This window comes from Sminthopsis crassicaudata, chromosome 6 (assembly GCF_048593235.1).
Source record: "Sminthopsis crassicaudata isolate SCR6 chromosome 6, ASM4859323v1, whole genome shotgun sequence".
NCBI classification, from domain to species: Eukaryota; Metazoa; Chordata; class Mammalia; order Dasyuromorphia; family Dasyuridae; genus Sminthopsis; species Sminthopsis crassicaudata.
The window spans coordinates 235,672,419-235,693,953 of NC_133622.1; the positions used below are offsets into that span (position 1 = coordinate 235,672,419).

A 21,535-nucleotide genomic window follows, 5' to 3' on the forward strand; every position below is an offset into this window, starting at 1 on the left:
CCCAGCCTGGTTATCCAGGTCGCTGGGGCACAGCTCAGAGAGGCAAAAGCCCCTCTTCTCAGGAGGAACAACTTTTATTTCTAAAAAAGGGAGCCTAGATTGGACACCTCAGCAATAAGACCTTCGCATCAACACAGACCAGCCCATCCTAAGAACATAGGGCTACGGCTTCTCAGAATTCGGACAAAGTGTGGGAAGCCTCGGTCTTTCTGTGATTATTTGGAGGAGCAGAGGACTTAGAGAGGAATTTGCCTGAATATTTACAAAAGGCACCCAAAGGCCCAAGGAGAAGGTGCTTTTGGGAAAGGAGAAGCCAGAATGCTCCATGCTGATCTGAATAAGAGGCAGAAAATGCCTAGGGGGCTACACTACTTGATGGGCAGCCCTACTTCTGAAAGGGGCAAGCCATTCCAAGTTCTCTCTTGTAGGAGGAAACTGAGAAACAAACCTTTGAGGACGCAGCAGAAAAACTCGGGCCTGCCAGTCCCATATTATGCTTCGGGGATCCTAATGCTAATATTTAAAAGAGATGGGGGGGGGAAGAGGGGAAGGGGAACCCAAGCCTTCCTCAAAGTGCCCCTGGCACCATTCTGGGCAAGTCTTGAGGGGGGGTCAATGGATGGTGAGGTGAACACTGGAATTGATGGAATTCCATTTCAATTCTTCAACTAAATTAAAAAAGCTGGCCCAACCCTCTGTGGGGTGGGGAGGAGGGGGGCGGCACTTGGGTGTGCTCCAAATTGAATGACTTTTAACTCCACAGCCAGTAGTGGGGAGGAGAGAATCAGGCCCCCTTGCTAGTTTAGGGAACCCAGCCAAGTTGCTTCTTTGGACGAACTCCTCCACCCTCAAGTTTTATCCTTTCATTCAATTATCCGTCTTTTCTGCCTGACCCCTGCAAGCAACAAATCCCACATTTGTCTCCGTTCTAGAAACGCCGACAACATGAGCGGTGTCTACAACTCCTGGGCTGGGGAGGAACGTCTACCTGTTGAAGAGGGGATGCGTCCTTTGCCCTCCCTCTCCATTTCTATCACCCGGAGGCCTCGCTCTACGTAGCTCTGAAAGAACTGAGAGGAGTTTTTCAGGAAGGGCTCAATATCGGCATCCGAGTATTTCTTCTTGTATTCATACAATTCTGCTAGGCCCTAATGAATTAAAAGGGGAGCGAGAGCAGAAGAGGATCCAGATTTAGTAGCAGAACAGAGACTTTAGGTCACTTTCCATGAAGAGGATTCCCATCTGGACCACCTTCATCTCTCTTACCTCCTTAGTGTTCTCTTTGGAGCCAATCTTTTTAAAGATTTCAGCTAAGAAGTCATTCACTTTGGCCTTTGACGCTTTTTCATCCTAAAAAAACAAAGTTAAGACCAAGGTTCCCAATGGCCCTCTGGTTTTTGCATGTGAACTAGTGTATTTATTTGATCTCGATGTCTGGGTAAGAAATCTCTCTTGAGGTCTAAGAAAAACACTCACATGCAGCCGTGGACCACATATAGGAAGGCAGAGAGAGATGTGGTCACAGCAGAAACTTGGGCAATACCAAGTCCCATAGAAGGGATCCACTAACGCTGGTGGGCAGGCAAGTCTAACTAGTGCAGCCATTCTTAGAGACAGGAGGGAGACAACACCGGGTGGGCCAAACCACCTCCACAGCCTCCTCCTCTGGGAGGGAGTCAGTGTGAGCCCCGGGACACCAGTGCACACTCCCCCTCACTTTTCCTCCTTCCCCCAGCCCCCTCCCCCTACAATGGCCCTGCTTCCAATCTGGTGGTCAAAGCCACAGTCCACTAAAACCTTTGTGGACACTTCCCTTGCAGGCCCAGTCTCAGTAGTTACAAACTGGGTGACTCAGAAATGAAAGTTTTAAACATCAGGGTCCTTGGCCACGGCTGGGTGGCCTCTGGCACTGTCGAATGGTTAGACATCGGAAACCAGTATGGCTTTATTAATGAGTGCCAAGGACCGGGCAGCTGAAAGGCCCCACATGTGTTTGTGCCCTTAGGATGTGAGCTCCCTGAAGAGTGGAGCCGACTTAACTCTCTCTTGGTATCCCCAGTGCTTAGTACACAGCCCCCCAACCAGTCAGTCAGAACCATCATCTCTCTGGCTCTGTCACTCACTATCCGAGATGCTCCTTTTTCTGTTTCCTTATCGGACTTGCTTCCCATTTGGTCCAGACTGTGCTTCATCATCCTGCACAAGTGAGCTTCCAGTTCAGACTCATTCTTGTTGTCGATCATTGTGAGGTGGTCCAGGATCTGGGGGAGACAAGCAGGGTCCCACTAGTAGTGATGCCATTCCCAGGCTCTTTCCTGGGCAGATCTGCAGGCATACTAGGGATCTCTTTGGCTCACCTTGGGCCCCTTTAGCTTGCAGAGGGTATGCAGCAGAGTTTTTAGGGTCCGAATGGGGAATTCACTTTTACATTGCTTCAATTTCTCCTTAGGGAAAACTTTCATGAAAATGTGGATATCCAGGAGAATCCTGTCTAGATTAATGCTGTTGATGGTATCGGGGAGAAGCCGAACCATTCTCCAGAGACACTGTTAGAAACAAAGGGAAAAAGAAAACCAACAAAAATCAAAACTCAAAAACTGGCCACCCAGGGCGAGGTCTGGTGAAAGATGCCGATCCCCAGCATTTCATCTCTTCCCAAAGCCAAGGGATGGAAGTGCCGATCCCTCCACTGTCCCCCGGCCCTGGGCTAGACACAACACTTAATGGTTTACAAACCCATTTTCTCACACATGCCCCACAGTGAGGGAGGGATCACTTAGCAGAGAAGGAAACAGAGGTTCAGAGAAGCGTAATGACTCGACCAAAGCCACACAGAGTGCAAGTCTGAGCTGAGATAAACCCAGGTCCCTGCTGCTAATAACATGCCTTGGAGCTGGTTCAAGCCAGTGAGGTCATAAGACCCCGCCTGAACCTCTCAGACTAGAAACCAGGCCCAGATGTGGACATGTTCCAGAGGGCATCCAGCCTGTCAGAACTCAGGGCTAGGCCCGGCTCCAGAAAGTCTCTTGCTAATAGAATTATCTCCTTCAGGCAAGAATTCATGTCAAATATTTGACAGACATTCAGACTCGAAGCTACAGCCAAATTCTACCAATGTGAAAGGAAAGCAGGAAAGCACTGAGCACGCAGCTCCTTCTCTAAAGCGGTCACTGCGTCACGGCCTTTATGTCGGCCAGGCCTGGCTTGGTGCGTCCTCCATTTGGGGAGTTGGGGACTTGTGCCAGAGTAGACATACTGGCAGACACGGTCATTAGGGGGAATGGCTCTGCTGACGTGTTGTTAGTCTACAGATATTTCCGTTATAAGAGAAAGCTTGAGGGATGCAGAGGCCAGAGAGTGTACTGAAGACACGTGTGCGAGAGCTCTTTCGGTGGCTCAGCAGGCCTGAATCAGGATGGGGAAGAGATGTTTCCACTCTGTGGAGAAAGTTTTCTTTTCAATCATGAGGGAGTGTAGTGAATAGTACAGTGCAAACTCAGTCTCAAACACTTCTTAGATGTGTGACCTTGGACCAGTAACTTTAATCACTTCCTGACTCCAACTTTCTCCAACTGTAAAGTAGGGATTTTCAAAGCATCTACCTCCCAGGACTGTTGTGAGGAACCAACAATATCTGTCAGAAGCGCTCAGCACTCTGTGGGGACTGGCTAAGTTGATGTGTGCTCCCTCCTTCCTCCCTCCACCCCAATGTCTCTTCACACCTCGACAAACAGAAAGCATTTTTGAACAGAACCAGCCCGAATCTGGACTTCACCTTCATGACAAGCTCAGAGAATTTGGGAGAACCGGCTGTTGCTAGAAGGCTGTCCTGGAGCAGAACGAGCAGGGCACTAGGGAGAAGAAGAGCAGCAGCATTAAAAAAAACAGTTTATAATCTGAAACTCAGATGAAACAAGTCCACTGCTGAGAGCCAGCCACTCTCTGTCAAATTCAGAGTGCTAAGCTTACAATCAAGAGAATAAAGGTTGCCTTGCTCCCCATCACGATCCCATCTCCGCCTGGTCACAGGACCTTTTTGGGCCAATGGTTTCTCCCCTTTCCCCCCCCCCCCCAGGCTGTCCAAGAGGCTATCCAGGACGCTGGAGAAGGGAAGTGCAATCCTCCCAGGCACCCCCTGGGGCTCTCAACCGATTCCAGTTGGAATTTGAAGGGCTGCTGCATGAAGGACCAGCAGGCCCCATGGCTGATCCCCAAGCCCTCCAATCTTCTCCAAAACTTTGCAGTCTGGAAGGACTGTCACCTCAGGACCTCTGGGCCTGCCAACGATTGCTTTTTATGTCTTCCCCATTAGTGCAAGGGCTCCTGAAGACCAGGGGCAGTCTGTGCTTGGCAGAGTGGAGACTTAATAAGTGCTGTTTCTTTTTTGTTCCCTAGTTTATTTATTTTTAATACACATTACTTTATAAGTCCTGATAAGTCATCCACACTGTCCCCTACAAAGGAAGGACCGCGAGTCAGATGGCCCCTGTGCACTTGGTTTGTCACCAGACTGCTACTGAGTGCAGCCCACATCACCTGATGCCGTGGCCACACCAATGTGCAACTCATCACTCTCGCGGGCAGGGGCTACAGTTCCAATTCAAATATATAACAGGAGGCAGAGATCAGAGCATAAGGGAAAAACCATGGGAGTGAGGAAAAAACAAAAAAGAAGTGAACAGAGCGGGGGCCGATGAATGTTGTTTCACTCATTAAAGAACTGGGTTGACTGACACACCTTGGGTAGTGCACTCATTCTTAAGACTCACCACCGTGGATCCCTGCCACAAGAAGCACAAATGAAAATGCTTCCAACTGAGCCCTTTGTCCAGTTCTAAAGCAGCTGGGGATGCATGAGGTGACTGATGGAGCTTTCATGAGCAATTAACAAAAGTGAATATGTAATTATTAATGTAATAATTAATGTCAGTGGGAGGACAGGGCAACTTGTTTGGGCCAACCCAAGCAGAGCCTGCAGCCTCTTTCTATGCAGAGGTCTCTGCCCTAGGGCTAGGCCTCCTGGGGAAGAACTTGTTTCAGGTTAGGCAGGGAGGGTCAAATTGTACCTTAGGATATTGGTCTGGTCTGACTTCTCTAGCACCTTCACTACCAAGAGATTGACAGAACGGAAGACCTGTTGTCCTTCCTCAAGATCTTCAATCCGAGAGTCCAGCATTAAGGTAATGAGCCCGTGCATCAGGTCCTTCAGGACGCCAGTGGAGGCCTCTCGGGCGAGGTTTTCCATCTGAAAGAGCTAGCATTCACAACAGGAGGAATGTTCAGACTTCTGCCCCTAGCAGTGTAGAGAAGCAGAGGCTGACAGAAATATTAGAGACAAGTCAAGTATCTGACAAATCATTGCCTGGACACATCCCTGTGAGCACAACCCTCCTGGGTATGGAAAAGCCATTCACTCTCCAGGAGCCTTCCCAATAACCAGAATTATGGTACAACACTCCCTGTGGCAAACACTACTCTCTAAATGTGCCTCATTCTCCCAAATTCCATGGGATACAATGGGAGAACCTTATGCCCTGTCCAAAGAGAAGAGAAGAAATGAAAGAGGACAGAGCTCTTTGCCAGAGGGTTCAAATCTTACTGAAATCATGTTTCCAATGATGCAGCTATATAACTTGATGATCTCATCCTTATCGAGTTTCTCGTCTGCCATATGTGTGTTGTAGATGAGTCGTAACTGCATGAAGGTGGCAATCAGGAACTGGTCGATGTGACCTGACATAGCTTCGGATTTGTCTTCTTGTCTCAGGACCTCATCAATCTAAAGACAAAATCACAAGACATGCGGTTCCAATTATATTCTTCTAAGACAAAGGATGAAACTCTGAATGGACTATCTGGCTCTGATCAAGACAGTGCTTTCTGCAGATCTGGGATTCATTTGAAAACCAGACAAGGTTGACACATGAAGACATGTACCTTCTGGGTTTTCTCCATTGGCCAAGTCTAGGATTTTCTTTAAAACCGGTTTCTATACAAACAATACTGTTACTTTCACTGAACTATCCCTGCTACTGCCAAACAAAAAGTTGTATAAAATCCACACTGTTCTCTACAAAGCAAGGAAGGACCGCGAGTCAGATGGCCCCTGTGCACTTGGTTTGTCACCAGATTGCTACTGAGTGCAGCCCACATCACCTGATGCCGTGGCCACACCGACGTGCAACTCATCACTCTCGCGGACAGAGGTTAATGCTCCCACAGATTACCGTTACACAACAGGCTCCTCTTACCTGCGTTAGAGCCTGCACGCTGGTGTTGATGTCACCACTGGCAACTTGGGAGATGATGAAGTTGATTGTGGATGCCGTGTTACTGTGCATGTCATCAAAATGGGGAGAAACAGCCCGAATCCTAGGTGGCAGCAGGGAAAAGGGAATAATTTCAATCATCTATCCCAGGCACTGATGGTAAGAAGGAAAATGTCACTTTCTGTAGGCCCAAGTCTTCCTAACTGAAAATTTAGCATGTAGGTCAAATCAGCAATAACCAGATTATGTCTCACGTTGCTTAGCCTCCACCCCCTACCCCACTGAGGCTGAGCTAAAGGAGGAGCTTCTGAAGGGAAGAGTTGGACTTACTTGGGTTCAGGGATAAGGACTGGCTCAAAAATATCATCCAGTTTGTGCTGAACCAGGGCTGGCATCTCACATCGGACGGTACCATTATCATTTTCTATTTCATCTAGGTCTAGCTGGAATTCACGAGGCACTGTGTGGGTCGCCTCCGAGTGTCCACTTAAGCTGCGAGCTTGGCTAAAAGGAAGAAAAAAGGAGTTTATTGCACAACTATAAGATCATCTCATCAAGAGGTATGAGCAGGTCCACTAGGGGCCAAAAAGCTTCCAAGCAAATGTTTAACTTCTGGTTTCACTCAACCCCCCTGATTGGCTTGAGTCCTTGATCAGGGCTTTTTTTTTTTTTTTAAACTATTAAATGCCCTGACTCACAGATATTCTGTAAGGGGAGCTATTAGTTAATTTATACTCGAAGATTAATATAATTTTACTTGGAAAAGAACCAAGACTGAGTCTATATACACAAATGGCACCACAAACTGGCTCAGAGCTCATCTCTTTGCGACTAAATGGTCAAAGAGATCGCTTTCCCCTCCCCTTCATGTTGCCACCAGATTCACTGGTATTAAGGATCTCTCCATTAAGAGGATCAGCTCAGGCAGTATTCAGAATATAGCTCCCAGAGATGGAGTTACTTTTTCTCAAGGGAATATTTTGTGGAATGAAAGCCAGCTCATTTGAACTATCGATGCTAACACCATAGAAATGACAGGATTTCACATTATCCTTGTAGTGTGACTCCTGGCAGTGTACCCCACATGTTCTCAGTCACTGAGCCAGTTCCGGGCTGTGTGCTTATTAGCTATCACCCCCAAACAGAGTCCATTATTGAGTGTAAAACACAAAAGAAGAATGGGCTAATAATTTGATGCTTCTAGCACTGAATTGCCACATTTATCAGAGGTCAGGCTACAGATGCCTGTGAGCAGAAAGAGGACTGTGATCTATCTATATTTATGGCAGACACCCCCACCACCCTGGTCATCAACTCTAAGCCAGTCACCCTTCAGAGGGGATGAATCCAAGTCAGAAGTTACAAAGATATAAGAGCCCTGCTAACGAGGAGTTAGCAGGCAGTACTTACATCCTATAAGTGCGATACATAATTCTGTCCACGGAGAAGCAGTGAAAGAAGGCACAATACCATTTAGAAGAGATTTTGAGACAAAGACAAAGACAATGAAGACGGAAGGATCAAACATTGTTACATAATATATGCCCAGACACTCTGTCATGCAAGACAATGGTTACAAGAACTCCAGATCCCATTACGGGACAAGCTGTGAGCATAAGGGCAGAGATCACAAAGAAGATCTCAGATGGGCACTTCCTAATACATACTTGAGTCGGGATGACATGTCCTCAGCTGGCCCTTTGCGTAACATGTTGGCATTGGAGTTCAAGTTCTGAGTTCGCTGAGGTCTCTCTTCTACCTGTTTTACCGGGGCAGCTGCCGGTCTCTTTGCTGACCGCTTAATCCTCTCCTCGAGCATGCTCATGTCCTTTTCAGAAAGCTGTGTAACACATCAGAGTTTAATTCAAAGCATCTTTACCCTTAGTGAGTTTAGAATACTGATGTATTCTCCATATTAGATTTTAAAAACCATAGATCAAAAATCTGAGGAAACAGAAATAACATCCACATTCAGAGGCAGTTCATGCTTTATATCTATCTACATTAGGCAAATTCCTCTTCAAAGCTGTGTTGGCCTGCTGTCAGACTTTGGCTCCTGGCTCCTGGTCTGGCTGCAGGCCTTCAGGGCCTCAGCAGGGGTGGGGGCAGATCCATGGAAATGAGAACGGGTCGTATATATAGATTAAAAACTAGTACGGTATTAAAGCACAGAAAGCTGAAGTCTCTTTAATCACAATTAACAACTAATTAGTTAGTGTCATGACAGAAGGGAGTGTCTCCAAGAAAAAAGGCCACTCACATTTCCAATGAGTTTGAACACCTGATCCCCATGCACATTGTAGACCGTCACAATGGTGTTGAGGGCAGCATTGCGAACAGTATTGTCGCGATCGCCAATGTGGATAGCCATCTCCTTTAAAGCTTTTCCTGGGGTTGGCTGGCACACATTCATGCCATAGGATTCAACCAGACAACCCAGCTCTTCCAGGCACTCTAAGGAGACCAAAGAGAAAACCCAAAGAATCATCCTCTAGTCATTCGTATTCCACAAAGATTGACGTGACCAAGAGACACTTGGTACACACCTGGCTTAGCTTTGCTAGACAGCTTCTCTTTTGGGACATGCTGAACCCTCCACCTACTCTAGCCCTGCCGGCCTCTCCTCTGTGAGACCCAGGGGACTTCAGGGAAGAAGGTTGTGAGGCAGCTGGCCTTGTGACACTGGGGATGATCCCCAGGGGGTTACTCAGCAGTTCCTATACCTTCTGACCCCACAGGTCCATGAAGGTGCAATTCACCAATATTTTCTTAGTTTAAGTTAAAAGGTGTTTGACCTTGCTGTGGGTAACTTTAATTAGGATCAAATCCCAGAATATTATTCTGTGACCTGCTTTTTATCCTCGGTGCCCGATACACAGCAGGCACATCTACTCAATAGTTACTATACAAATGCTGCTTGCTCAGTCAATTAGAGAACTTGGCGATCTCTTGCCCCAAACTAAGTCACACACACTACCTGCTCGCTGTTTGGAATTCTTGGACTTGGTTCCTTCCATGAGAAAAGGGAACATTTTGCTGGCTGGGTAGACAAGGCACATCCGGTTTAGGATGGCACGAACATCTTTGCGAATAACATCTTTTGGCTCCCCAACCTGATTAACAAGAAAAATCCAGTAAAGCAAAGTATTTTATGTGTCTTTTTCATGTTTCATCATAAAGGAAAAAAAGGGCTATCATTGTGTAACCAATCTAAGAGTAAAAGGGAAAAAAGAATAATCCCTCCTGGAAAAGGGCTCAATTTTTCTGAGAAAGAATGCCACAATTACCTTAAGGATGAGATAGGGGATGAAGGAAGAGGCCTCATTCTCAGTCAGGTGATACTCTTCATCACTCAGCAGAGTAAAGAGTAATTTTAGGTATTCCAGAGCTTTCATGAGGACACTTGTATTGGTATCAAAGAACCTCAGGGTAAGCCACTTCAGGATAAGATCCAGGCAACCAATAACACCTTCTTTCTCACTTTCCAAGTGCTTGAAGACAAGAAAAAAGTACAACTCCAATTGTATAAAAGATACTCTCTTCCACTGAACAAATACCTACTACTTAATCATACTATAGCTTAATACCGTAAGCAACGCGCATTTGATTTTCAGTTTTTTTCTTTCCAATTTATAACATAATTATCAACAAGAACAAATACTCTTGAGTACACAAAAATGAATTAAATATGTTAAAAGGCCACGGATTTTGAGAAAATGGAATCAAATAGATGAAGAGATAACCAAAAATGCTTCTGCCCTACACTCTCAAAACCCCCCTGAAATTCTGCTCCTTTTATGAGAATGTACGAGACCTAGGGTTTAAACTCAGGGATTTTCGAAGTCCATCCCCAGAAAAGATCAAGAAACTACCCTATCTCTTCACACTTCTCTTCTTCCACATATATTATAATGTTCCATTACTCTGAAAAGGTCCTATCCCTTTGTTTCCTTATGGCGCAGATGAGACCCGAGGCTTCTCAGAGGCCATCCCAGCACCACTGAAACGTTTTGACCATGTTAGAGAAGATTTTGAGTAGAGGAATATGGTTCTGCATAAGTACTTTCTACAAAAAAAATAATAAAGGTAAAATGTTGGTGGAGGAGGGAAGTAGGGAGAAGTTTATACTGATAAAAAGTACTCAGATCAGAAAAGCCAGAAACGAAAATAGGGAAGTATTATACAGAAAATGGACTGAAGATGAGAAGAAATGGGGATGACTCCCATCAACAATGTCATGAAAGGCAACAGCCTCTGAAAATAGATAGATGGCAATGCTTCCGAGATTGGACAGTCCTTCTTATTTCATGCTTCTGTTTTGATGTTTGTTTTTTGTGTAACAACTTCTTTCCGTAATCTTGACTCTAAATGTTCAGTCTCTCCACAAAACAAGCATATTTACATTCTATTCCAAACTTACATCAACCATAACAGCCAGAGCTTTGTTGTGATGCTGAAAGTCCGAGTGAAACATCTCATCTTGTAACCATCTGGCCACGCAGCTGGACATTTGCAACTTTAATTGCTCAATATACTCGTCTCGAGGAGTGGTGAAATTCCATTTCAGCACCTACAAGGGGTCATAGATAACACAGGAGAAAGGCTCAGCCCATTGAGTATTTACAGAAAGAACGCTTGCTTATGCTGTGGTATCCCAGGTGGTCAAAGCCCTAGATGGCAAAGATTAACAAGATCTGCATCCACAGGATGAATTTATAGGTATATGAGGAAAAAAGTCAGACAAGCATTTAACTCTGTTTAGCCTAAACAATCTCATCTTCCTTCCTTCCTTCATGTCTCAGTCAAGTGAGACTCACCCTCCTTCCCCACAAAGTCTTCACCAATCCATTGTTTCTAAGGGTTTTCTTGGTCCTTAAAATGACCTTGAACAAAATCATTTGAACACATATTTCCCCAAACTCCAGCAGAATGTCATCATCAGTCTTGCTTTTGCCTCTTTATCACTAATGCCTAGCTTTTCATATACTAGGGCTTATAAAACACTTATTTATTTTTTTACTTACTCATTTATTTTGAGGCAATTGGGGTTAAGTGACTTGCCCAGAGTTACACAGCTAGGAAGTGCTAAATATCTGAGGCCAGATTTGAATTTATATCCTCGTGAATTTACGGCTGGTGCTCTATCTACTGAACCAACTAGCTGCGCCAAAATGTTTGCTGAATGAACTTTTGAGAATTAAGGAAGAATCCTAGTCAAGCCTCAACTATTGATGTTCAGACACAAGTTGAACCAGCCACATATGCAGTATATAAATTAAGTCTAATAGTCATAGGAGTTCAAAAGGAATTTTTGATGAAATAAATCACTTTGTGTCAATGAGGAATTAAGGAATTTTTCCTATTTTATAGAGCCTATTTATGAGAAGCTCAATGAAATAAGAGACGCATGGTAGATCTCTTCTACAAGTCTTTTATTTTATTTTTTAAGTTCCTTTGTTATAGCTTTTTATTTACCAGATATATGCATGGGTAATTTTTCAGCATTGACAATTGCCAAACCTTTTGTTCCAACTTTTCCCCTCCTTTCCCCCATCCCCTCCCCCAGATGGCAGGTTGACCAATACATGTTAAATAGTTAAAGTATAAGTTAAATACAATATATGTATACACTTCCAAACAGTTATTTTGCTGTACAAAAAGACTTTGAAATAGTTTCTACAAGTCTTTTGTCAGAACTATGCTTCTTGAAAGAGCTTTTCATTGGCTCCTGTAACACAGTAAGATTTAGTTCTGAAACAAGGCAGCACAAGACACAGCAAAGATTCCGGACCATACTTAGGATTTACCTTTAATGCCTTTTCATCCTTCATCCTTTGCTCCTTTCCATTCGGTACAACAATGAAAATAGGACCAGATTTATCATCATCTTCCTTTAGGCTAGATTTACTTGGCATCTTCTTTCCTTGTACACTCTGGAAACACGAGGGGAAAATGATAAGCAAAGGAAACACAGAAGGATACACGATCATCAACCCTGCAAACCAAGGCTCTCTTCAGGGAAGGAATGGGGTTACCCAAGCAAAGTGCAGATTCGTCACACTGACCCAAGGTAGCATCCCAGAGCTTTGTTCCACATGAAAGAGAAACAGATGACAGAATCTCACAGGGAATATCCCACACCCTCTTGGTGTGTGCTCTGGTAACAACCAAAGTCCCTCCACCACAGGTGATCGAGGGTACCCCACCAGAACCATACCCGTGCTTATGGTCCTGTTCCTGGGTACCTGTGTGACTGGCTGTTTCTTGCTCAGGCTAGTATTGCAGTCAGAAAAACTGTCATTACCATTAGACAGCTGCAATAAGCCAAAAATATTTGTGTTCAGGCAAATCAAAGTAATGAGCTACATGAAGTTCTCAACATTATTTGTGCTTAAAAAAAAAACTCTGAAAAGAGGCTACATTTCATCTTCCTTTGGTCAAAAAGCTTTAATCTATCCTTCAGCATGGAACAATTCAATCATTATCCTTTTGTAGCTTGCTGTCACAGAATGTGAAAATGATGACAACCATACTCAAAGCTAGTATTTACATAGCACCTACTATATACCAGGCAGAATACTAAGTGCTTTGCAATTATTATTTCATTTCAACCTCACAACTCTGAGAGGTTGATATTATAATATCTCCATTTTACAGTAAAAGAAATTTGAGGCAGACAGGGATTATGTGACAGGCTCACAGTAAGTCTGTGAAGCCAAATTTGAACTTAGGTCTTCTTGACTTCAAGCCCAGTGTTCCATCTCGCAGCCTTCTGACTCACTTGAATATAAAGTGTGAAATGTGAAATATGACCCGATATGAAGTATTTTGAAAATCATTAATTACAGAATACAAGTTAGAAAATGTTTATATTGGCAAAAGGAATGTATGGAGCAGTTATGTAAGTTCATGCAGACTAAATTTAAATGTGCAAGATTAATACAATAAATATTACTCAATTTAAATAGCTCAAAAGTTTCTAGTCCAAATACTTTCTAGATAAAAGACATTTTACATGGTAAAAACCAGCCTGGGCCCATTTGCAAGACACTATCAAAAAAGTAAATAAACTCACTCCCTGTCCACAAAAAAAAAAAAAAAAAAAATTGTTGAGTGAGGAGAGGAAGAAGCAGCAATAGCTAACATAGAAAAGGGTCTCATCCTCCCAGCTTAATTTAGGGAGTTGCTATTAAGCAGACTCACTAGATTCCGAACATGGCAAAAGGAAGAAAAGAGTGATGGAATAAACAAAGGAGGGCTCCTGCTGTCCTGGCATGTATAATGAGTTTGCTGAGTATCTACTTAGCTTTTGGGGTCTTAGCTCTCCCATGAGCTGCCATGTTTAATGATGTCTTCCCCCCTCCCTTTTTGTTCCGAATAATCTCATGTTTGGAGTCTGTAATCCCCATCACTACTGCTGAACTTCTCTTTTTTCCTTTTATTGTACAATTTGTAAGATGTGTTTGGTCATTTTAAATTCTGAACTTAATGCAAAATAAAATGTGGTTTCCATGGACAGAACATACAGAAAAACAGAATTGCACATTAAAAACTGTGATAGACAGTTTGCTTTTCCATTTAAGCATACAGTGAAATGCACATGTTAATTTTAAAGCTGTCCTGCTTGTCTGGTTCTTCTGTGCAGTTTAAAAATATGTTTCAATGAGCCTCTTTTCTCCCCTATTGCCAGATAAAACTTGACTGCTACTTCTTTTTTTTTTTTTTTTTTTCAGTAGGAGAATGGAAGGGTAGGAGAAAGATAAGAATGGTATGACCTTGCATTGGAAAAAATAGGTCTACTATAGAGCTTTTTAAAAAGAATTAAATGGGATCAGTAATACAATCTAGGAAATAGGGTTTGTCCTCAAAGGCAGTCTATCAGCTTCAGTTTTAAAAAATCTCCCAGAATGACCTTTATTTACAAATACTCTACATGTAGATAGATACAAAGAGCAATGCTAACAATGGTGCTTCAGGCTCACATATTTATAAACAAACCTTGCGCTCCCCAACACTTCCATCCTTTCTGAAATCAAATGGATAAAAGTTATTCCAAAATGAGTAAAGATTTCTCTAACCTTGGCTTTTGAAACTCCTCCACCTCTGGTTTTCTTAGGATCAGGCTTGGACTCCACAGAGCTGGACATGGAATCTTCCACAGGTGCTTTGTAGGTGGAATAAAAAAATTATTTCAATCTATTTTCAAAAAACGACTACAAATTCATTGTTTATCACTAGCATAACTGACAAAACTTACTTTGAAACTATTTGCATGGACACAACAAATAAATTTTTAAGCACAATCTCTTCAATCCCTCTTAAATATTTGGGCTATTCATTCCTACTCATCCCCCCCCCCATTTTAATTTTAAATTCATTTAATATTTTTCTTTAGTTACATTCAAAACAATATTTTTTACATTCGTTTTTAAGATTTTTGAGTTTTAAGTTCTCTCCTTTATCTTCACCTACAATTAAGAAATCACATGTGAAGTTATGCGAAACATTTCTATAAAAGTTGTAAAAACACAGATCTTCCATTCTAATGAAAATAAAAACCACAAGAAAAACAGTTGAGAGAGAGAGAGAGAGAGAGAGAGAGAGAGAGAGAGAGAGAGAGAGAGAGAGAGAGAGAGAGAGAGAGAGAGAGAGAGAGAGAGAATGCTTCAATTTGTATTCAAATACAATCAATCAGTTCCTTCTCTGGATATGGATAGGATTCCTCATCCTATATAAGTCCTTCAGAATAGTCATGGATGACTGAAGTACTAAGAATAACAGTGATTTACAGAACATTGCCATTCATATACAGTACATTTCACTTTGTTCATGGAGAATTTTTCTCAGTTTCCCTTTTACGTGGTCAGTTTGCTCTGCTGTCCTGAATCTGCTTTTTTTATTTTGTATTATTTCATAAACATCTTTCCTGAACTTCTTTATATTCCTTATACTTTATTGACTTTAATTATAATGCTTCTTTTAAAATCTTAGCATGTACAATTTTATTTTTCTTCCCTTTAGCTAAGTCTCAAGGTCCATTACCAATAATCGAATCTTTGTATCAAAGAATAAAATTACTATTGTAACTATAGTTTGTTTTCCAAACTATCATACCTGTCAGCCACAAACACGCACAATTGTTTCTTCTTAACTCTGTTAGTGTAATCAGGAATCTATCTTGGACTTCTCGCCTCCAAAAACAATACCTTCCCTACAATTGAAGTAATTTTTTTTTTTTTTTTGGAGGGGTAAAAGTCCCATCAGTCTGCTGGAATTCACAGGGAGATGTAGTAGGTCATGGGTCAAAGCTGTCACTTGAGTATACTATATAGTGTGATATACAAGTCTGAATCCATTTTTGGTCACATAGCCTATTTTCCCTAGTAACACATCTGTCAGATATCAAACTCTTTCCCTAGTTTTAATTTCCCATACACTTATCCATTATTCATAATTTATATGTATTTCCACTGGCAATATCACATCTGGGAGTGCCCACAGACACTATTTTTGATTTAGAATCACTTAGATTTGATAATTACACTATTTTTAAAAGTGTAAGCTCTTCCTTAATATAATCCTTAATGATCTTGCCACTTTTCTTATCTAACTCATTAGATTTTCCCATTGTATGAAGAAATTATTTGTCTATTCTTTTCATTTTCATTATAGTGATCAGTCTTAATCATGAACTCTGAATATCACAAGTTATTTAGGCTTTATTTTAGTCAATAGTTTTCCTGTCATTCTCCTACAGGTTATAGTTATATCAAGAAAGATTAATTACCAGGTATTTGGTTACCATTTTTTGCAAATGGAGTTCTTTTTAATGCAATCTTGATTTTTAGTACTTGTAGTACTAACATATAAAAAGTAAGAAGTAATTTGTGGGTTAGTCTTCCATGCTGTGATCTTGCTAATTAATTTTTTTTAAAGAAAGATGGATTAATTATCAAATTAATTATAAAGATCACAAATTTAGAACTGGAAGAGAACTAATCTTGACCTTTTCAATTCCAAATAATCTGATTTCCTTTTCCTGTCATTAGACTTGCTGCAACTTCCAACATGGTATCAGAGAGAAGTGATCAAAGGTTCACAGATTTAGAGAAGGAAAAAATAAAATCTTAATACTTTCATTTTATAATGTAAGAAATTGAAGGCCAGAAGGGTTTAAGTAGCTTATTCAAGGCCACACTGATTGTAAGCAGCAGAACTGGGTTTCAAACAGAGACCAGAATCTTAACTCTCAAATCCAGCTCATGGTTCACTGTTCAATGCCAGGGAAAGTCCACATCCTTGTTTAGATTTTTTTAGTTAAACTATTTCTAATACCTCTTTATTGCACATAATGTGGGCTCTTATTTTCAGATTTATTTTTTGTTGTGTGGAGAAACCTCTATTTCTATTCCTTTTAGTGTTTTTCAATCATGAAAACAAATTAGATTTTTATCAACTAGCTTTTCTTTATCTGGAATCTTTAGTGTCTCTGGTTTATGCCCTACAAGGCTGTGAAGTTTTCCCTGATATTCTGTCCACCTGGTATAGTGGACAGAATTTCCTCTTAGTCATGAATGATCACTTTTCTTTCTTTTTACATTTCCCCCCTTACTCTGACAAAATAAAATAAGCACTTCTATATACAAAGTAGAATGGAAAAAGAGGACCGTATGTGAAACTAAAACTATTATGTATCGCTTCAAACTTTTGAAGCCATTTTGCTATGAATAAAGCTTTTTTAATATAAAATTTTGTTTCGTAATTTTCAAAGCATAATCATTTAAAAATCAGCATATGTAACTTTTTAAAAAAGTTATCTGTCATCTTTTAAGAACAAGTTCATTTTCTTTAGGAAAAGTACTGGCTAGTGTTCTACCTTTTATTGAACTTATGAATAAAATTTACCTTGTATTTGAAAGGTTTTGTCTGAAAAAAATATCAGTGAATATGTTGGATGCACGATGTTTACACAGGCTTGTATGTGTATGTACAGGATGGTGGAATAGAAGGCAGAGTAGATTAACTGGTAGTCTGTTTTATTCCAGCTTGGTTATTATTAATTTTTTACTATCTAAATTTAGGTAACTTTTGTTTTTGTAAATAACTTTTTTACTCTAGAAATTATTGTCTTATTTTGTGTCTAGTGTTCCCTGCTCATGATATTTTTACTGTCTTTTTGTGATCACTACAATCTCACCTTTTCCATTTGTAATTGCGTTCTCTCTCCTTTTTTTTTTTTGATTAAATTTGCTAATGGTTTGTCAAGTTTACTGGTGTTTTCAAAGAACTAGATCCTGGTTTTACTTATCAATTCAATTTTCTTTCATTTTTCTAAAAAGTTAAGAGCATATATTAGTAAAATAATCTTTAAAAACAAAAACAAAAAAACCAAAAAAACCCTGGTTGGAAAATGGGGACAGTGGGAGACGGGAGACTTGGGCATAGGCCTGAGCAAGCCTTGGTCTAGGCCAGTGCCTGGGAAGAAGATGAGCTGGAGGAAATTCTAGATAATTGTGGAGATTGAAAGCAGACAACAGAAGTCCACAGGAGCCACTGCAGGAGGGGCTTGAGATGGCAGCCCAAGTTCTAAGCTGTAGGACCCCTGGGCAGCAGAACAGCATTTCATAGATAGAAACAGTCAGGTCATTTTTTTGGCGGGGAGGAGGGGAGATAGGGGGCGGGAAGGAGTGGTAGGAGAGTGGGAGAGAAAGAACATTTATATCTTGCTGAGATCTGGGTAGACCTGGCTCCCATGTATTCTTCCTACACTGCTACCTTACAGGAAGCCTCATTTTTTAAAAAAGGCATAAACTAGAAATATTATTACTTTGCTAAAGAGAAAAATAGCAGCTTCATTATGCCAACATGATAAGAAAACTTCTTATTCCAAACCAATGGTTAATAAGCAGGGTTTTTTTAGCTTCCCTGATCACGACAACTCCTTGGTGCTACAGACAAAAAATAGAGATGGTACCTTCTTCACAACAACAATCATTCTTTTTATTTTATCTTTACTTGTGTGAATATCTGTTCTTTTCATCCATAAAATGGACTCTCCGTGGAGGTAAGCTTTTATTTTTGCCTCTAAGAATTATTTTGTCAATGTCTTAAAGATTTTAATATGTAGAAATAACTTGTTCATGTAAAAACAACTGCAACAAAAATAATCAATTTTAAGTTAACAGTGCCCAGGGATATTCTGATGTTTAGCTCAATTCCAATAATACTGCAATTGTAGCAGTAACAGCTTCTGGTTAGAGCCATGTTCTTCTTGCAGCAGAGAATCTAAAACCCGTAAGTCCACTTACTAAGCTAGGCTGTACACCCTGTTGTTCTGAAGTGAGTAAAAAAAGGAAATTTTCATGTGGACAAATGGTCAAGATGACCCGTATTCAGAGACAGCGCAGACTTGGGCATGGGTGTGCAAGTCACTGCCAAGCCAACTTAGGCCCCAGTTTTTCTCTTTCTGATGTAAAATGGGCAGATCTGGACAAAACAGTCCCAAAGGTCTCCTCCAATTCTAAGTCTCTCAGTCAATTTACAGGGGGTGGCGGGCAGCTAATAGACTTGAAAATATAATGAACCGCTACTGTCCGGGACTATCCATTGTTCTTAGAGGTAATTAACAAGTATTTATTAAGTACCTACTCTGTGCCAGTCATGCTGGGCACTGTGCTTTTATCTGAAGAGTCCAGCCAAGTAGGACAGAGACAAAACTGAAGCGTCTCTGTCCTCAAGAAGTTTACATTCTAATAGGAGAGGCAATTTATAGACAAAACTGATGCAAAACCAATACAAGATAATGGGGCAGGAGAGGGAACCACCAGAAGATGGACCTGAGCCACAGTTGGCAACGTCAGGGAGGAGGGAGATGATAAGTGCCCAGCAAGGCAGTCAAGGTGGCCAGACGGGAGGAGGGAAGGTGTGGAACAGCCAGAAAAGGCTAAAGCGCCTTACAATCCATAGTAAGGAATGAGCAATCCCTTATGAATGGGGCCAGAAGGCTGCATTTTAAGCGCCCTAAGAGAGACCTGAGGCAAGGGGGGGCCCTTGGGCAAAGATAAGTGGGCCTTAGTTAAGCATGGCTGTGGCTGAAAGGAGAGGAGGGGAAGACCCCAGGGACTGCGCAGACAGAGAAGCTGAGACCCCGGCCTCTGGGCCCCCCTGCCCATCTAATCATTAGGAGACATTTACCTGACACAGGCTGGAATTTGGCTGGACCTGCCCCTCCTGCAGGTTTGGAGGAGGCTTTCGCGGGCGCAGCGGGCTTGGCTGGCATGTTGGCTTTGGCTTTCTCTAGCATGGCCAGGACCTGGTCCTTGGAAGTTGGCTAGGGAGAGAGAGCCCATAAACCAAAATCACCATACACAATATGTCTATTATACACTTGTTAGCAGACATGTTCTCAACCAAATGAGCTCCCAGTTTTGGAGCAGCACCCAGCAAGGACAAAACAAATGCAATCTGTAAAAACAAAAGTTTCTGGGAGAAGTTGAAATCCAGAAAGACTTTTTTTTTTGGAAAACTATTATACAGCTAAAGAGGAGGTTTCTCCTCTCACAAGTCTCGTCTCAGAAGAGACAAGAGAATAGTGTGTGTCACCCTCTAAACTTTCCTAAAGGTCTACCTTGAGTTTCCCAGTGGCCTTGGCCATCTTCTCGTAGCCCAGATGCATCATGAAGAATGGCAAGGCATCTTGGGCCTTCTTCCTTACGTCTCCATTCCGATCCTCCAAGCATGAATACAAATGAGGGACACACAGGATGAGGTCTGTGGGAGTGGAGCGGAGAGCAGGAAGCTTTTCAGCTAGCCAACCCAGAAGCTGTCAAAAAAAAAAAAAAAAAAAAAAAATAGATCAGCGGGGCACCTGAAGAGACAATTCCAGTGGTTTATGGTTCATGATGAGGCTTGCCAAATTCCTGACACTGAACCAATTTTTGCATGTAATAAACTGATTTTCTTTAAGTATATTCCAGTGTTCACTGAAGCTCCATCATACTTTCTCATCCTACTCGATTCTTGCTGAATTATTTCCATAATAAAGGCCGCACCAGCACTTAAGTCACCCATTCATGGTAAAAAAGGAGTAGGATGCAGATTTAGCAAGAATGACAGACATGTAATTGAGAATATCTTATATGCTATATTCTTACATGCAACTTGTCATCAATGACACACTGCATAAAAAAAAAAAAAAAAAAAAAAAAAAAAAAGACTGAGTCTGAAGTGAAAAACCTGGGTTTGAAGCTTGCTACTACCAGTGGTCGGGTGCCTGCCATATTCCTCATCTGCCTAATGGGCACAGCAGCTGTACTGATGTGACAAGATTATAAGCACATGAGGAAAAACCTTAGAGTGCAATACAGACACATCAACTACCAAAGCTCTTTCTTTTGCTTTGTGGCTTTTAAAAATTCAATTCCATGCACCATAGCTCCAAATCACAGAACTACATAATCCCTTAAATGAGATCCAGCTCGAGCTCTTCCAATCTGCTGGCTCAGCTTGCTGTCTACTTGCAATCCCCGTCCATGGCGTGTACAAAAGAATGACGATTCCTTTTGTTTTTCTGTGGCAATCTGAGTAATGTACCATTTTCACTGCTTTTCTTACATAGACAGTGATCAAAATCCATAGTCATACAAGAGAAACTGATCAAGGCCCCTCACTAGAGTGTTTCAAAGCTTGTCATGCTCAGTGCAATCTTATGTGCTAATGAGCTTCAGGACAGTCATCAATATGGAATCCTTCTTTTGTCTAGGATATTTTACCCATACACAAACAAGAAAAGTAGCTACTAGATACCAAGCCATTTGCTAAGGGTTTGAAGGCAAAAGAAACCACCTCTACTCTTAGAAATCCTATTTTTGCTTACATCTTGCTTGATATCAGTACTGAGGCCACAGAAGAAAATTATGTCGACTGTAGAAGATGACAGTCAGGTAACTTGTATTGCTTGACAAAAACCTTCGAGGCTATGTTCATAATACAAATGATTGAAAAATTAGGATCCTCCATTATGTAGAAATGCTTGCAAATTTGTGCAACACTAAAACCATGGTCACCTGGTTCAGATCATGGTGTAAAGGAGTTTGAGCTAAGGTCAGAACACTTGGGTTCAAATTATGGCTTTATCATCTGCTTGATTTTTTGCAAGACACTTAACTTAGGCCTCAGTTTCCTATGTGTAAGGGGAGCAGATTGAAGTAAGAGAACTGTTACGGTTCCTTATAAGTTGAGAACTATGATCCAATGATCCCTTCTAT

General features: G+C 41.6%; 1 protein-coding gene and 2 non-coding genes across 7 annotated transcripts in view; all 3 read right to left on the bottom strand.

The window, feature by feature from the left end:
• Nucleotides 1-21,535, bottom strand: part of CKAP5 (cytoskeleton associated protein 5) — an 81,232-nt gene that overhangs the window by 1,041 nt on the left and 58,656 nt on the right. For 3 of the 5 annotated variants that reach the window (XM_074272999.1, XM_074272997.1, XM_074272998.1), the window contains 19 exons: nucleotides 19,897-20,091; nucleotides 19,464-19,599; nucleotides 14,348-14,433; nucleotides 12,077-12,202; nucleotides 10,690-10,839; nucleotides 9,557-9,760; nucleotides 9,247-9,382; nucleotides 8,530-8,723; nucleotides 7,937-8,109; nucleotides 7,680-7,703; nucleotides 6,600-6,773; nucleotides 6,252-6,372; nucleotides 5,600-5,779; nucleotides 5,067-5,254; nucleotides 3,776-3,851; nucleotides 2,358-2,546; nucleotides 2,124-2,261; nucleotides 1,267-1,350; nucleotides 989-1,148 (listed from right to left, as the gene is read on the bottom strand). In XM_074272999.1, the coding sequence (XP_074129100.1) occupies nucleotides 989-1,148; nucleotides 1,267-1,350; nucleotides 2,124-2,261; nucleotides 2,358-2,546; nucleotides 3,776-3,851; nucleotides 5,067-5,254; nucleotides 5,600-5,779; nucleotides 6,252-6,372; nucleotides 6,600-6,773; nucleotides 7,680-7,703; nucleotides 7,937-8,109; nucleotides 8,530-8,723; nucleotides 9,247-9,382; nucleotides 9,557-9,760; nucleotides 10,690-10,839; nucleotides 12,077-12,202; nucleotides 14,348-14,433; nucleotides 19,464-19,599; nucleotides 19,897-20,091 (2,734 nt within the window). The remainder of the gene's footprint in view (nucleotides 1-988; nucleotides 1,149-1,266; nucleotides 1,351-2,123; nucleotides 2,262-2,357; nucleotides 2,547-3,775; nucleotides 3,852-5,066; nucleotides 5,255-5,599; nucleotides 5,780-6,251; nucleotides 6,373-6,599; nucleotides 6,774-7,679; nucleotides 7,704-7,936; nucleotides 8,110-8,529; nucleotides 8,724-9,246; nucleotides 9,383-9,556; nucleotides 9,761-10,689; nucleotides 10,840-12,076; nucleotides 12,203-14,347; nucleotides 14,434-19,463; nucleotides 19,600-19,896; nucleotides 20,092-21,535) is intronic. The other 2 variants (XM_074273001.1, XM_074273000.1) reach the window with 1 other exon arrangement.
• On the bottom strand, nucleotides 4,470-4,579 carry LOC141548105 (small nucleolar RNA SNORD67). Its single transcript, XR_012483808.1, has one exon. It is a non-coding gene; the product is annotated as a small nucleolar RNA SNORD67 (small nucleolar RNA).
• On the bottom strand, nucleotides 6,090-6,199 carry LOC141548106 (small nucleolar RNA SNORD67). Its single transcript, XR_012483809.1, has one exon. It is a non-coding gene; the product is annotated as a small nucleolar RNA SNORD67 (small nucleolar RNA).